General features: G+C 30.6%; 1 protein-coding gene across 4 annotated transcripts in view; it reads left to right on the top strand.

Annotated features, from left to right (window-relative positions):
• The window catches only part of Pkc53E (Protein C kinase 53E), a 104,869-nt gene extending 91,216 nt beyond the window's left edge, over positions 1 to 13,653 (top strand). For 2 of the 4 annotated variants that reach the window (XM_065356990.1, XM_065356989.1), the window contains exons 8-16: positions 4,430 to 4,447; positions 5,760 to 5,888; positions 5,963 to 6,136; positions 7,173 to 7,264; positions 7,345 to 7,546; positions 7,642 to 7,830; positions 7,917 to 8,057; positions 10,353 to 10,519; positions 10,608 to 13,653. In XM_065356990.1, coding sequence (XP_065213062.1) covers positions 4,430 to 4,447; positions 5,760 to 5,888; positions 5,963 to 6,136; positions 7,173 to 7,264; positions 7,345 to 7,546; positions 7,642 to 7,830; positions 7,917 to 8,057; positions 10,353 to 10,505 — 1,098 coding nt within the window. In that variant the 3' untranslated portion in view covers positions 10,506 to 10,519; positions 10,608 to 13,653. The remainder of the gene's footprint in view (positions 1 to 4,429; positions 4,448 to 5,759; positions 5,889 to 5,962; positions 6,137 to 7,172; positions 7,265 to 7,344; positions 7,547 to 7,641; positions 7,831 to 7,916; positions 8,058 to 10,352; positions 10,520 to 10,607) is intronic. The other 2 variants (XM_065356992.1, XM_065356991.1) reach the window with 1 other exon arrangement.
• The last annotated feature ends 775 nt before the right edge of the window (positions 13,654 to 14,428 follow it).

The raw sequence follows: 14,428 nt of genomic DNA, 5'->3' as shown, positions 1-14,428 counted from the left end.
ATGTAAAGATTTTTGAGCATTTGATCTACCAAGATTTATTTTTCTACGCCCTACGGTGATACTTTTTATAATCATGAAATAAAAATTGAATATTCAACTTATGTACCTATTTTCAATTTCAGCAATAAATATTCACTTTTTATTTATCGTTTAAAACGCTTTTGCTTTGCTTAAGCATTATCAATTCTATTATCTGTCTGTACTTATTGTATTTTCAGTTTAAAAGCGTATCTAGTCAGAGGATTAATAAACAGTTTTTTCAATATTCATGTCAAGTTGTCCGAAAGTTGTCGTACAGCTCATTGGTTGATCGGTTTCCAATTTTTTATGTTGAAATTCAACTGTGCTTTGAATACAAAGCTCATCAATATGTTCATAAATTTAATACAGTATGTATTATTTTTCTGATAGACTTTGACGTGACAATTATTTGAAATTTTACAAGGTGGGTCAATTTTAAACATTTTTATCTTGAATGGCTCGGGTTTCGATGAATTTTCTAGTAATAAGCAATTTGAAATTGAAACTCTTTGAAATTGATAAATAGGTACCTACAAAAGTTTTTGATGTAGTTCATTTTTTTCTGAAGATATTCCTCAAAAATCTGTCAGAAGATGAGGCCCAAGAAATTTGACAGGTTTCTTATAATCGGTCATGGTTTCTTTTTTTAAAAATAATAACCTCTCTCAAAAAGGGTTATTGAATATATACCCTATGACTATGAAAAAATTATTCGCACTAGTTTGTTAGGTTTAAAAAAAGAATAGGCTGCCTTGAAAATTCACCATAAACATAATTTTTGAATTCTCAAGAATTTGTAAAAAATTTGTAAAATCAATTTTAGCATATTAAATTTTGGTTACAGGCTACAGGGGTTTTAGGCATGCTTCTTCGACCTAAGTTAGTTTTGTCGATATCGGAAGATTCGCATTCAACTAGCTAAAAACTCGTTTTGAAATCAATAGAAACGGCCACAAAAATTCAAAAAAAGTTTTGTGAAAATACGAATATAATATACTCGTATTTTTGGTTTTCTTCTGAAATTCCTCTCCCTCCTCCAGTGACTTGAACTTCTTAAAGTAGACTTGAAGGTGGTTATGGGGGATGTTCCAGTTCCACTAACATCTTTAGGTAAAAATTAGAATTCGAGTTGAAAGCCAAATCACCATGCCAACTGGCCGAAGCTTTTTGAAAAAAATGATTAGTCATTATCGTTTTTCAACTACCTATAGATAGATTCAAATTGAGAAATACAGTCCTGTAGAAAAGGAACCGATAGATGTAGTTCTTCTGTTGATTGAAAAATGAAAATTATTATGATAGGTAGAAGTACCTATACCTAGGTATACAAACACTTTAACAAAATTGGAATTTTCATGATCAGATCAGAACTAAGTCTTGATCACGACCACAAATATTTTTCAAATACCTACTGTATTTCTCCATCTTGAAAAGGTCTTCATTCTTCTTTGTAGGTAATTACTAATTAGGGAGGTAGGCGCTGTCCTCTGGAAGGTACGTTTCTGCACCGCTTTTATTCTTCAGCAACATTTTTTTTTTTTTTTTTAATGAAATAAATCAAGAAGTAAACAATCAACATTACCTTTGTGTTTTAATTTACATACAGGGTGTCCCAATTAAGTGCATGGAACAATCTACCAGGTAGTTGTAAATTTCCTCGACGACGTACGTGAAACTTTACCCGCACATGTGACCTTTTTTCAAAATTATTGAAAGAGCTACGAAACAACTTGTGTGGTTCATGGCACTTATCGAAATGAGCAGGGCCGGATTTAACATTAGGCCGCCCTAGGCAGAAAAAAATTTGCCGCCCCTTCCTCCCCCACAATTTTTTTGGTTTGTGTGAAAATTTATGCCCACCCATAATTCAATTTTTAATCAAAATATACAAAACGTAACTGATATATACAATATCAATATCTACGTATTTAATATCAGAAACATTGCATTTGTTTATTATTTTTCATAAAGTGCTGGCATCCAAAAAATCTATTTTAAATCCGTATTTTTTTATGAAAAATGAAATACGCAAGTTTCCTTACACTAAAAAAAACAACCTTAAAAAACGTGTTTCTTGATTTTGAGTTTTTGACCGCGTGAAATACCAAATTTTTGGGCATGAAAACTCAAAATTAGAGGTTTGGGTCATTCCACGTCAATTGGACCAAGCAGTGGTAGGGGGGTTCGGCGATTTTTTTGAAATTTTTCCTGTGGAAAGACCTTCTGAAGGGATGACCAATGGCGCAAATCGCAGCCCTCTAGCCCATTTTTAAAGGCAGCCAGGGGGTGTCAAAGTTTTCAATGAACCTAAAATATCATTCATTTCAGCAGTGGATTACTCGATAACTGCGATACCTACCAAAATGGGATATTTTCCCATAGTTAGGGGTTTTGAAAGGCTTTTTGGTGATATCATAAAAATCAGTGTTGCCAGATTTTTTCGTAAGAAAAATTAGCTCAAAAAGTTCCGAAACGTAGTTTTCATATCGTTCCGACTCTCAAAAATTCTGAAAAAAATATATTACGGACAACTTTTCATGCTGAACAACATATTAAAAAATTGGGATGGTAACATGTTGCAAATATGATTTTAAAAAATTCAAAGTTTGCGAAAAAATGCGATTTTTTGATTTAAAACATGAAAAAAAGTTTTGGTAGGTGAAGTTGACCCATTTGACCCCTATTTTTACGTATTTGTGGAAAAAGTTGAGAAAAAACCCTTTCACTCGATGAAATGAACTCCTCACAAAAAAATCAAAATTCGAAAAGATTCAAGAAGTGAACGAATTTTTATTTTTTTGTTGTGAGAGTAATTTTCAACAACTTTTTCATGAAATACGTCAGAAAGAGGTCAAAATAAGACAACTGAATAAATTTAAACTTTTTTTGTTGTTTCAAATTGAAAATTAAATTTTTTCAAATTTTAATTTTTTCGTGAGGAGTTTAAGTATTTCAACGAGTAAAAGGGTTTTTTCAACTTTTTCAACAGATACGTAAAAATAGGGGTCAAATGGGTCAACTTCACCTATCAAAACTTTTTTTCATGTTTTAAATTCAAAAATCGCATTTTTTCGCAAACTTTGAATTTTTTAAAATCAACTTTGCAACATGTTACCATCCCAATTTTTTAATATGTTGTTCAGCATGAAAAGATGTCCATAATATATTTTTTTCAGAATTTTTGAGAGTCGGAACGATATGAAAACTACGTTTCAAAACTTTTTGAGCTACTTTTTCTTACGAAAAAATCTGGCAACACTGATTTTTATGATATCACCAAAAAGCCTTTCAAAACCCCTAACTATGGGAAAATATCCCATTTTGGTAGGTATCGCGGTTATCGAGTAATCCACTGCTGAAATGGGGATGACGTTTTAGGTTCACTGAAAATTTTGACACCCCCTGGCTGCCTTTAAAAATGGGCTAGAGGGCTGCGATTCGCGCCATTGGTCATCCCTTCAGAAGGTCTTTCCACAGGAAAAATTTCAAAAAAATCGCCGAACCCCCCTACCACTTCTTGGTTCAATTGACGTGGAATGACCCAAATGGAACTTTTTGAGGCGTGGGATAGTTCTAAAGGAAGAAAAGTAAAATTTTCGCTGAAAATTTTTTTGAAAAAATGGGTTCAAGAAACGAAAAAACGCCCATTTTTGCATGTTTTATTGGATAAAAATCGAGATATCTGTACATTTCCGTAGGCACTTTTTGCCAAATTCGTACGATTTATTATTTTTTTTAAAGCAAAAATCTGCCGCCCCCTAAAATTTGCCGCCCTAGGCAGCTGCCTATACTGCCTATACGTAAATACGGCCCTGGAAATGAGCAAAGGGTTCTTTAAGATGTCTTGATGTTTGTCGAAAATTGAAAACGCTAAAAGAGTGTTTTGTTTGTTGTCTCGTTTTTCTTGTTATTTCAATTAGATTTTTTTTCTGCTTTTGTAGGCAACTGAGTTTGTGTACCAAACTGCGACACCCTGTATAGTAAATTGCGTTCATTTTAAATCGTAAAAAAATATGTTAAATAATGCACAATAAGTTTAAACTTATTGTGGAATATACCTAATTAAGGCGTTTACATTGCCATGGCCATTCGTTTGCATAAATTCCAATTTAACAAAAAAGATACCTACCTATCTATAAGATTGTTTCATTTTATTTCAAGGGGCTTGGATTGGAAGCTCGATGGTTTTGTATTTACCAATTTGAAAGGTTTGAAAACAGATTAGTGTCAAAGTAAACAATTTATTTATTTTCGTACTAATCGTCTAAAATACATATGAATGGCACATGGTTTTGTAAATTCTATAATTAAACGAATCTACGAATATAAATTTTTACACTAATTTTCATTTTATTTTACTGTTTTTTACTTCATTCTTTGCGCACTTGTGTTACTGGACTTTATTCAGCAAAGCCGACAATTTTCGGTTTGTTCTATTTTTGACATTCTGTCGCATATTGCTTTGATATTCGTAGCTAATTTGGCCAACGCTTGTATACTTTTGTAGGTAATAATGTAATGTTGACCCAAGTTTGAGGTTTATTACACGGTAATTGCTTGTTTTCAGCTTTGTACTAGATAGTCATAGGTTTCAGCTTGAATCGCAGTTGGATTCAAAATTTTAGAATTCAATTAATTGCACACTATAATACATTATATACCTACGCCTGTATGTGACATTTGTTTCGACGATGAAATAATTTCGGTGTAATTAAATTACGTGCTGTAGATATAGTTTTTCGATGTACTTAGTAAGATGGTAAAAATATGTCGTAGGTATGGACAATTAAAACGTCGTTTTTGAATTTTATTTTAATTAAAATGTTACATCGTTGTCGTCGAATCGTTTGAAGCAGTAATGAAAATGGTCAATTCGTGTGATAGATGCACCTAATTTGATGCATTCGTGTATTAAATTTGAATCGAGCTACATTTCATGATGAAATTTTTTATTCAAACAAACAGGCAATAAAACACGTCTGACGATGTGATTAAATTCGACTACATACTTGATAATCTAAATTTTAATTAAAGTTTTTTCCCCTATAGAATTCCCTCAACCAGATCCAGGTCAGAGGAGGGCTGTCAAATTATTAGTACCTGATGAAGTGATGACGATTCACTAAATTGACAATCGTAGTTTATTTTCATTCCATTGGGCATTGTTTATTATAGTGGGTTTGGTTCAGACTCAAAAATTGGAAAGTCTTTCGTAAAATTAATACAACAAATTGGGAAATTATTAGAAAAATTACACGATTCATAAGACTGTGTAAATTAACATCTCGCTATTTTATACTAAATTTCTGCTCAAACGATTAAAAAAAATTGATGAAATTTTCTTCCCCGCACCATTGTAAAACGGTTGATAAACAAACTTAATGCACGATACTTCCTTATTCATCCGATTAAGTAGAAAAATATCAAATAAATGTCGTTGATTTAGCGGATATAAATTTATCCGCGTTCGTATTATCACATTTAAAAGGTATTAAAACGCTTATGAAAGACCTTTTTTTTTATATATACACAGAGCAGCGTAATATTAATTAAGTCTGCTTATGAAATAATCGTTTTTCATTCGTTTGTAGATTACCTACAGATTGTTTATGTACGTAGGTATAAACCAGCTAAAATTTATTATAGGCGACGCGTATATCATTTGTTATTTATTTGACAGATTTTTGAAAAAAAAAAAATGTATTAATCGTTGTTTTTTTTCTAATTTACTCGTGTAGAAAACTTCAGTTTCTAAAAAACCGGTGGTCTCGGATAAAGACATACCACATAATATGGGGCGAAAAGATGTTATCAGAGCGACAGATTTCAACTTTTTGATGGTGTTGGGAAAAGGAAGTTTTGGAAAGGTGAGTTGAACTATTTACTTACATTATTATATATCAATCGATGGCACGTATTTTAATGAAATTTCATCTTACAGGTTATGCTTGCTGAACGAAAAGGTACCGATGAATTGTACGCGATAAAAATTTTGAAAAAAGATATAATCATACAAGACGACGATGTGGAATGTACGATGGTGGAAAAAAGAGTGCTGGCATTATCGAATAAACCCCCGTTTTTGGTCCAACTTCATTCGTGCTTTCAAACTATGGTAATTTTGTTATTATAACTTTAACCAATTGACGTACGTCATTTTTTGATAGATGATCTTTAAAAATTATCAGATAATGGGCTGTGATGTGTACTTACTCAGTTTAACTATGTATTATGAAGGCTATGTACAATGTATCGTGTGTGTTTCGGACTCGGTTTTTTATCTCAGACTTTATTGAAAAAGATTTTTTTTTCAAATATATCCGGGCTCTCTTTACTGTTTATGCATTTTTATGAGAGTGTGAGAGGGGAAAAAGTGGAATAAAAGTCATTAAAAAACTACATAAATTACGACACTCGTGTTGATACTTAGAAATTTGTAAAACATGTTGAGTTGATTTTTATTTTTTTTATTTTTTTAATAATGAGGGTAATAAGTAAAGAATTTGTTGTAAAATATCTTCTAAGAAATCCAAAAATTTGAACTCTTCAAATCAATGTTTAACTGCTCCCTTTTTCGTCAATATTTTGGAAAAAATCGTGTCCTGTTTTTTTTCCAAATTAGGATAGAAATAATCAGTAAATTTTTTTAAAAAATTTGATCGATATCATTTTATGTAAGAGTTATTTATTTATTTTCCACCTTCTAATATCAATTGTAACAATGAAAAAAAAATTAAAAATAAGAAACACCAAATTTAAAAAAATTGATTATTTAAACAGTAGAAAAAATTGTACACTGCTTCTAATTCTAAAGTGATGAATTTTATTTTTAAAATTTTGACAAATTTTTTGAGAATTTAGGCTTTAGTCCTTTTCTTGTGCAAAAATAAAATTCTGATCAAATCGAGGTAAAAAGCTGAAATTTCCTTAATTGATTGGTATTGGCTTCAAGTTGTTCTGGTTCTGGATGAGCCTCTAGTGGATTTATGAATTTCCAAGCTCTTGGCGAATACCATAAAAATATGCATTTGAATCAGTGAAAATAGAGTTGAAAAACTTGAAGATAATACGTCTAGCGAAAAAAGGGTCGAAATTTACGTGCCGATAATATACGAATATGACATTAAGACGGATTTATTTTTTGACCTTAGGATCGGTTGTATTTCGTGATGGAATTTGTTAATGGCGGTGATTTGATGTTTCAAATACAACAATTTGGAAAATTCAAAGAACCCGTCGCTGTGTAAGTATAAAAAAAATTCAAAATCAGTACTTTATTTATTTATTTGTATTTTAAAATAAAATTTCTATTTTTCCATGTAGATTTTACTCTGCCGAAATAGCCATCGGTTTATTTTATTTACATGCCAATGGAATCCTATACCGTGATTTAAAATTAGATAACGTTATGCTAGATCAAGATGGTCATATCAAAATAGCCGATTTTGGTATGTGTAAAGAAGGTATCAGTGGCGACAAAACTACCAAAACGTTTTGTGGCACGCCAGATTACATAGCCCCCGAGGTAAATTATTAGTTTATGCAATTCATAATTTATAATAATCAGGTAATTATTGATAATGGTATTTACGAGTTCCAATTATTACTTTTTTTTAATAGATTATATTATATCAACCTTATGGTAAATCGGTGGATTGGTGGGCCTATGGCGTACTACTTTACGAAATGTTAGTCGGCCAGCCTCCCTTTGATGGCGAAGATGAAGAAGAACTCTTCGCCGCCATTACCGATCACAGTGTTAGTTACCCAAAAAGTTTATCCAAAGAAGCGAAAGAAATTTGTAAAGGCGTAAGTCGAAATGAATCTAAGTAAATCTTAAACTAGACATGCTACTTTTACTCGTTCGTAATAACGATGCCTATTTTTTCGTTTAGTTTTTAATGAAAAATCCGAACAAAAGATTAGGAAGCGGTCCCCGAGGAGAAGAAGATATTAGAGGGCATGCTTTCTTCAGAAGAATCGATTGGGATAAAATCGAAAATAGAGAAGTTCAGCCACCATTTAAGCCAAAAATTGTAAGTTGAAACATTTTCTACAATGAGTATTCAAGAAACTAAATTTTGTTCACTTTGATACAAGCATTTTGCGAGTGGGTAGCTTTCAATGATGGTCTTATATGCCTCAAGTACCTAACGTTGCAAACTAAAGATAAAAGGGTTTAACTTACACCTGCACGATTTTCTCGCGTCGTCGAGAAAAAAGCTAAAAGAATTCGAGGTATTTAAAAGATGAGAGATTCTCGTTATCGCATATTGACCGAAAGAATGTTTTGATCATCTTCTAATCTTGCGTTAAAGTGAAAAAAGTTCAGAAGAAAAAGCAAATTCCACATAGAAACGCGAACCAATGGTTTCATTTTAATTATTTTCTAAACCGAATTCGTCTGAAGTTGAGTTGATTATTTTCGAATTTCGATGAAATTGAAAGCTAACACCACCCTGTAAACTTTGTATGTATTTCTCATGTCCAAGTTAATTTTCGGCGGAGCGTTGATATTGGAAATTACGAGTGGGGATTTTTTTTTTTAGCTGAAATATCTTTTCTTTTGTCAAAGTAAAAATGCCCTGTTCGAGTACCTTACCTTACGTACCTAGTTTAGTCTGTTTTTCATAATAACATTTTCAAAATACGAGTAGACTCGAAGAAAGAAAAAAATATTATCTATTATTCCGCTTTTATGACAACGTAATGTGGCTTGGTGAAAAGTTTTTCATACCTAGGAGTGATTTGAATTGAATTATAGGTAGATCTTTTTCTTTATGATGATGTATAGAATATACCTACATATCATTTTAACTGTCTTTAAACGACTTTATGATGTGAATAACTTTACGGAATACATATTTCCACTTCGTATTTCTCGTACCTCCTTGTGAAGTGATGTTTATTTTGTTTATGTCATTTATTTTTCCATTAAAATAAAAAAAAAACATCTCAGCTGCTTTGATACTTTCTCAACTGCATTTTTTGTGCTTTACTCTCACAAATCCAGGTATAAAAAGCTGAGGTGTTTTTTTTTCTTTCAACGAAATTTCCATTAGGTCCTACAAATGATAAATCAGTTCTGCATTTTACAAACTAAACGCTAAAAATCGATGAAATGACGATGAAATGCTCATCAAGTCCAACATTTCGGTCAAACGTCTTGCATTTTTCACTGAAAACTCGTTAAAATTACTATGTTATTTCTCTCTAATTTATTGTTTAAAATTTTTTTATCATGAATTACTTATCACAAGTCTGAAAAATATTCTCATATTTTGAGAGTGAATTTTTTTTAAAGAGAGAATGCTCAATTTAGTGTCCTGCAGATGGATCCTGACCTATTCAATATTTACTTGAACCAAAAAAAAGAACGGATTCTTCAATTTTGCTCATTTTCTACCCAATCCAACGTATGTAGGATTTAGGTATAAGGTCAAAATCAACAAATTAGTATTTGTAAAACTCAAAATTAAATTTTCGAATTAAATGAAAACTATAATTCAAAAATTTATATTTTGAGGCCATTTTTTACTCTACTTTAAACCAGCTAATTTTCGAAATGAGGTGTTGATAAGCCTAAGAAGCACAAAACAAGATAATGGATTCGAAGCATTGTCCCAAAATCCAGAAAGCCTCTCAGTTATCATACAAAATTTTAAAAAATTAAAATAAAGTGGCATAGGTATTGAATATTATTAATTTGATGGCGGCGCGGAGTTTGGATAGGCGTTCGATTTATTTTTCGATCCAACGTTTCTAAACAGAATGTTCAAAAAATACATAAATAAAATATCACGGAGCATCTTTTCTAGTCGAAAAAATACCGGCAAACGAAGATAAAAATGAAATGATTATCAATAATGTATTATTTACGGCAAACCGCTTATGCAACTTAATCAACATGGATTGATTCCATTGCAACTATGGTCATTTTCGTCTTAATACTTCAGAGGTGAAGGCGGGAATCTTGTAATTTTCATACATTTACTGCAAAACTGTCACATTCTGTCATGAGGCTCATTTCTCAGAGCTGGTTGTACTGGGAACAAATTTAATAGCGGAACTCTGAAGAAAATGAATGAAAAATAAAAAAAATCACGATTTTTTTGGAAAAAATAGCATTAATAAAAAATTGAGTTGAAAAAATTATTTTTAATTGAAATTTTGTTCAATAATGTTTAAAAAATTTTAATCTAATAAATGAAAAAAATGAGCTAAAAAATTTTTCTATCATTTATACTGATTCTTCAATTTATTTTGCTTATCGATCAACTACGTTGATGTGCCTTGTATTTTACTAAGAATTTTGTACTTTTATTTTTCAGAAACATCGGAAAGACGTTAGTAACTTTGATAAGCAATTTACATCGGAAAAGATCGATTTAACGCCTACCGACAAGCTATTCATGATGAATTTAGACCAAACCGAATTTATGGGATTTTCGTATCTGAACCCGGAGTTCATCCAACACGTGTAATGATTTTACAGAAGGTAAAAAAAAAAAAACAAAAAAAACAATTGTATATTTTGTTCTATAGACTATGTTTATCCATTTACTTAAAACAGTTTTTGTCAACAGGTCATCTTGTATCTCTTTATCAAAATATCTTTCTTCATTGTTGGTGAAAATAACGCTTGACTGAACGAAGCTATAATGTCCAACAGTAAGATTTATTAATCGCCTAACACATTAGCCCCTTTTTTTCTTCGACTGTAACGTTTCCATTTCTATTATTCGATTGTGTGCTATATTTTTCTACCTTTATGTATGTTTGTGTGCGGTTGTATGTGTACGTGTCGAATGAAGATTACCCTCTAGTAAGATCTCTTCTGTTTAATGTTATGTATTTCTTATTCTTCGTTATTTTAAGATCATTTTTTTCTAATTTATCTAGATTTTTTAACAGTTTTCTTCTTTTTTTTCTTTCTTTTTTTTCATGAACGAAAATCCATCATCACTTTTTCATCCTTTTCTGATTATTTTACTTTTTTTTATCGCCACATATGTTCGCGAAATGAAGAAAAGCAACGTTAACAGAATGTAAAAAATAATCGCGAACGGTGTGGATTTTTTTTAACTTTCTAAATCGGCCTAACTAACTAAAACGTTTGGAGTTCGTATAGATTTTTCTACGCGTGTAGTCTTCTTTGATCTCCTTTGTAGCATTTTCACGAACGAATTGCCAAAGTAGAAAATTTTATCAATATCTTGGGAAAGAGTTGTTTCAAAATGATTAAAAAAAACATACGTTATAAAATCGTATTTTAAACAAGTTATTTGTGTAACGTACTCTGAGGATTTGTTCAGTAGGTAGTTTTGATTTTCTCGAGCAGGTGTGAAGTAATATAGATGATTTCAAAAAAAAAAAATCTAAATGATATTTTATTTTAAAAAAGACGTAAGTATACGATTCGTTCGTCATGTGATAAATAAATAAAAACAAATGATAAATATATTCACAATTGATTAGTAAACATTTTTAACTATGACAATCACCTCGTGTATTTTAATTTTTTACCAATAATTTCGAGAGTTATTGTTATCTATATCGATTTTTTTCGACGATAGTACACGATTTTACGAATTCAACGATATCAACGTTTAGAATTTTTCATTTTGGGCATATGAAAATTGCTTACTATTTAGATTTTTTTTCAATTACCTTTGTTTGTTTCTTTTCAAGAATAAAGCTACAAAGGATAACTTTTCCACTATCATCATGAATTTTAAAACTTATTTCGAAAAGCGTTTTTGCCTATAATGTAAAAGAAACGGTACCTATTAGGTTGTAGTTTTTTTCTCTTTATATTTCTCTTTTTGTCTCTTTCTATCTTACTATGTTGTAGCTTTATTGCTCAATTTGCAGTATTACATCTACTAAAGTGGAATGTTAAACTTTAAGAATTTTCTATTTTTAAAATAGAGTAATTTTATAGCGAATATTTGATTAGTTGCGCGTTCCGAAGTATGTTAGAATTTCTAAATTGGTTCTCCTAATTTGTCCAAAATTCATCGATGTGTACTTAATATTTATGCGAAGAATTGTATACCAATGCACTTTCTATCGATATGGGTAATTTTATTCCATTTCTTTACCAATTACCTATATTCGAGATAGTGAAATTTTAAAACCATCTCATGCCATGTGTAAGCTTCGCAGCCGCGAACAGTTTAATACTGTTTTTAACGACTGTTATTACCTACCTATATATTTTATTTAAAAATGGGTTGTCAGTACTAAGAAGTTTAACAGGTGAAATTCTACAGTTGTGCCGATGATAAAATTATACTATTTACCTATTAAGTAAAATAGAGACTGAAATTAATACGTTGTTTTATACATTAATCTCTATTTTACGTTAATTTTAGCATCAATACCTACGGTTGGCTAGTTGTATAATCTTAGTACATAATGTTTTACCTACCTCCTGATGTAATGTACTTTTTTTCTCTCTCCAAAATCTTGCCCCGCGTTGTTATTTATTTTCTTATTTACGTATATTACTTTATATAGTGTTGATGTAGTATTCGATTTTGTTTTTGTTTTTTGAATATTTTATTCGCTGCCGAAATTTTACTCCCCCCCATCATGTGGGATAGGTATAAATTTTACTCGTTTCTAAAATGCACGACATTTATCTTCCCTTTCGTACATATCACTGAAAAAAATAATACTAAATGAATACTTATTATCGATATTTCGATTTACCTCATGATGCTTTTGCTTTAGAAGAGCAAATCAAGCGAAATATTCGTCGAACGAATCGAATCGCCCGGTAGTTGTTTTTTTTTCAATTCAATTGAAATTAATATTACTAAGTGCAATAGTATTTTTAATTTTATTGCTAAGTTGTGATATATTGTTTAAAATGTGATTAACATCTGTGCGTGAGATGAAATTTCGTAGTCGTTTTTCTCTTTCGCTTTATAGTTTTTAAATTATTCTCGATTTTATTAAGTATTTTAAATACCTCTACGCATATTTAGCAAATTGAATAGATATATATCGAGCGGATTTTATGAAGTTGATTTGATGATGAAAAACCGAATCGTAAAATCGCTCATCTCGATTAGCTCCTTGGTTTGATTACTCTTGATATCAATGCAACGTAGATGTAATTTATGTGAGGTTTGCTCCTAATTATCACGGTGTTCGTTCTTGGTGTATATGTAAATTAATGCAAACCGAACTAAGTATTACTTTTTACTTAAAAAATTTGCTAAATATACTGAAATTTTGAAAGACGAAGAAAAAAATCTTGCTCATTTTTGCTAAACGTATCGAGGCGGTTTAAAAATATTTTAAAAAAGAAAAGAAAAAAATATATATTTACCTCTCTACCCCGAACTGCCTGCGATACGGCTTTTAGAACAATTTGTGTTTTAATTTTTAAAATATTTGATTCATTTTGACTATCATTCTTTTAAATTTATTTTGTAAAATTCGATGATCAAACTATACCTAGAATAGTAATAATTTTATCTTGCAATTTTTCTATTCGTTTTATTCTTTACATTCAAATATGATTTGTTATTGTAATATTTATTAGCTTACTTATTTTATCGTTACCTCTTATGTTTTTTTTCCTTTTTTTGTTTATATAATAAAAACCATTTCCCTCCATTTTGTAATTTTTTTTTCAACAAGTTGTTGATGTAGAAATTTGTTTAAATAGGCCAAAATCAATTTTTTTCAAAAATGTTTGCAGCCTCGTATTTGTGGCGGTAAAATATGATTTTGGAGCCAATCGTTGCAACCCTAACACCCTCCTGGAGGAAGGGGCTTTGAAAAGTAAGATTTTTATACTGATATCAAATGCATTTTTTTGAATTTGATATTTAGATCGTTGAGTTTGATCCTAATGTGATCTTTCCAAGTTGGTGATCTATCAATGCGAATTCCCAGGAACTTAACAATATTCTAATGAGGTTTAGTTTTTTTAGTGTAACTGGAGGGCAGTTTGATAAAAAGCGGTTAGTGCTCAAAAGTCAATATTTTTTTTCAACAAAAAAACTCAAATATTAATTTTAGCTTTCGTTAATGAGTTTTTATTGACAACAATAGATAGATCGAGCTGTAATACATAAATTTTGTTCCCTTTTCGTTTGTTACGTATGATCACCCCTAGATTTTCCAATGAGGGAAACTTAATGTATATAATTGGCGGATTCTATCTCGACTGTTTTGTACTCTGATGACAGTATAGCCAATTCGAATTTTCAATTATTTACTCACCCTTCAAAAACCTTTATAAAAATTAAACGAAATTTAATTCATTCTCATCTGAAATTTTTCTCAAGGATATTTTCATTCTTAAGATTGGTTGGTTCCCGAATACAATTCTGTCAATTTTGTGAAAATTCCCCTCAAAAAAGAGAATAGTCGAGAGTGTTCATAA

This window comes from Planococcus citri, chromosome 3 (assembly GCF_950023065.1).
Source record: "Planococcus citri chromosome 3, ihPlaCitr1.1, whole genome shotgun sequence".
NCBI classification, from domain to species: domain Eukaryota; kingdom Metazoa; phylum Arthropoda; class Insecta; order Hemiptera; family Pseudococcidae; genus Planococcus; species Planococcus citri.
This window is presented reverse-complemented; position numbering and strand designations above follow the sequence as displayed.